The following is a 2,468-nucleotide window of genomic DNA, read 5'->3' as shown; positions in this document are numbered from 1 at the left end:
GGGCGTGCGGGCACCGCCCTCCCCCACCACTTCACCAAAGCGGACGCTTGGCCGCCATGGGGTTGCTCGTATGCTGCAATCACGCTTCGCCGCCAGCTTGTTATCAGTAGTCCCGTGGGTCGACTATTTGCTCCTCTCCGCCTTGTCGGTCTTATCACAGTCGGCTAATGATTACTACTTATCTCTTGGGCCGCTCAGAGCCTTCACGCTGTCAGCCGCGCTTAAGTACATGGTCTATTTGAAGGCGGCCAGCCCGCCCTTTCACTGACCCGTCAGCTGTGCCTTGGAGCTTCACTCCTTCAAGTTTGTGCCCTGCTAACCCCGGTGCGGCCCTCCGCCACCACTTGTGCGATACAGAAGACTCCCATTCTGCTATCCACATCGCCATCGCTTGCTCAACATGGCCATCACAAACCGCAAGACAAACTCCTCCGACGAGGGCTCGGGAAGCCCAGACATTGAGTATGGCGGCAAGTCCGAGTATCAGACCGGTGATGTGCACGTTGACGCCGATGGTGTTGCTGTTCACAACGACAACAGCCACCTGCACCGCGGTCTCAAGTCGCGACACATCACTATGATTGCCATTGGTGGCGCCATCGGAACTGGTCTCATCATTGGTACCGGAAAGGCTTTGGCCCAGTCTGGGTATGTTGTGCAGATCCGCACCCTTGGCCTACAGCTAACAAGCCCAGTCCTGCCTCGATCCTTATTGCTTACACTCTCGTCGGTCTCATCGTCTACGTCGTCATGACAGCTCTTGGCGAAATGGCTGCTTGGATTCCCCACGCTTCCGGTTTCGCTGGTTACGCCACTCGTTTCTGTGATCCTGCTCTTGGCTTTGCTCTCGGGTAAGCATTTCCTCCAAGCCTCTTGCTTTTGTCACACCACTAACATTACAAAGTTGGTGCTATTTTGCCAAATACGTCATTACAACACCCAATCAATTGACCGCTTCTGCTCTGATTATTCAAGAATGGAAAACCCGAGAGGAGGTCAATCCTGGTGTTTGGATCACCATCTTCCTCGTTGCCATTTGCGCCATCAACTACTTTGGTATCAAGTTCTTTGGTGAACTAGAGTTCTGGCTCAGTTCCATCAAAGTCATTACCATTGTTGGCATCATTCTCCTCTCGTTCTTGTTGGCAGTTGGCGCTGGCCCTGGCGGTGCAACTGGCTTCAAGTACTACAATAATCCAGGTGCCTTCAAACCGTATATCGCTTCCGGAAGTGAAGGCAAATTTTACGGCTTCTGGAGCTCTTTGGTCAACGCCGTCTTCGCCTACCTCGGAACTGAGCTCATCGGTGTTACGGTCGGCGAGGCTCAAAACCCTCGCAAGACTATCCCGCGCGCCATCAAGCTTACCTTTTACCGGATTCTCTTCTTCTACTGTCTGTCCATTTTCTTCCTGGGCATGCTTGTACCGTACAACTCTCCTGAACTTTCATTTGCGAACAAGGCCACCACTGGTGCTTCGGCCTCACCCTTTGTTGTTGCCATCAAGATCGCCAAGATTCCCTATCTTCCTACCATTGTCAACGCCTGCATCTTGCTCTTCACCTTTAGTGCTTCCAACTCGGATCTGTACATTGCTTCGCGTACCATCTACGGACTTGCTGTTGAGGGCCATGCCCCTAAGATCTTCCTCTGGACCGACAAGCGAGGTGTTCCTGTCCCTGCGCTCGCTATTTCGGCACTCCTCTGCTGCACTGCCTTCATGAACGTCGCAGACGACTCCAAGACCGTTTTCGGCTACTTTGTCAATTTGACCACAATCTTTGGTCTTTTGTCCTGGATCTCGCTTTTGGTATCACATATCTGGTTCGTGCGCGCACGCAACGCCCAGGGCATTACCAAGGACCAGATGGCTTACACTGCCCCCTTTGGTCTTGTCGGCTCCTACATTGCCCTCTTCTTCTGCATCTTGATCGCCTTAACCAAGAACTTTTCCGTCTTCACCAGGGGCTCTTATGGTTCGTTTGATTACAAGAACTTCATCACCGGATACCTTGTAAGTCTTTTTCATACCCGTGTAAAGCCTACTTTTTACTAATATGATTTCATAGGGTATCCCAATCTACCTGATCTGCATCTTTGGCTACAAGTTCATCATGAAGTCCAAGATGGTTCGCCCTCACGAAGCCGACTTCTACAGCGGCAAAGCCGAGATCGACCGCGAAGAAGAGGAATTCGTGGCTCATGCCGCAGCGAAGAAGGCAGCAGGCGGCCGTGACGGCAGCTGGTTCTACAAGACGTTCGTTGCTTGGTTGCTATAGATGGCATTTCAGAGCGACATTTTCAAGTCTTGTACCTCACACGCTTGTGTGCTTTATGATACATATCAGGATTAGGTATGCTTTGAATGATTTGTATGGGGAAAAAAGTTTCATAGTTAATAGACTCCATGAAGTTGAGTAAACTTATCGGTCTGTTTAAAAAAAACTTTAATTCATTTTATTGTGCAAAA

The 2,468-nt window shown here is 50.7% G+C and overlaps 1 protein-coding gene across 1 annotated transcript; it reads left to right on the top strand.

Annotated features, from left to right (window-relative positions):
* Positions 1–111: 111 nt before the first annotated feature.
* COCSADRAFT_37437 (uncharacterized protein) lies at positions 112–2,468 on the top strand. Its single transcript, XM_007702234.1, has 4 exons — positions 112–648; positions 696–851; positions 905–2,012; positions 2,068–2,468. Exons 1-4 carry the CDS (start codon positions 401–403, stop codon positions 2,275–2,277), a joined length of 1,722 nt encoding a protein of 573 aa, XP_007700424.1. The 5' UTR covers positions 112–400; the 3' UTR covers positions 2,278–2,468.

Source organism: Bipolaris sorokiniana, assembly GCF_000338995.1.
Source record: "Bipolaris sorokiniana ND90Pr unplaced genomic scaffold COCSAscaffold_8, whole genome shotgun sequence".
NCBI lineage: Eukaryota > Fungi > Ascomycota > Dothideomycetes > Pleosporales > Pleosporaceae > Bipolaris > Bipolaris sorokiniana.
The sequence above is the reverse complement of the archived record's forward strand: the minus strand, read 5'-3'. Positions and strand labels throughout refer to the sequence as shown.

Coding starts and splice junctions, on each gene's coding strand:
- COCSADRAFT_37437 (XM_007702234.1), top strand. CDS start 401: ATGGCCATCACAAACCGCAAGACAAACTCCTCCGACGAGGGCTCGGGA. Junction 852..904: donor GCTCTTGGCTTTGCTCTCGG/GTAAGCATTTCC, acceptor AACATTACAAAG/TTGGTGCTATTTTGCCAAAT. Junction 2,013..2,067: donor ACTTCATCACCGGATACCTT/GTAAGTCTTTTT, acceptor ATGATTTCATAG/GGTATCCCAATCTACCTGAT.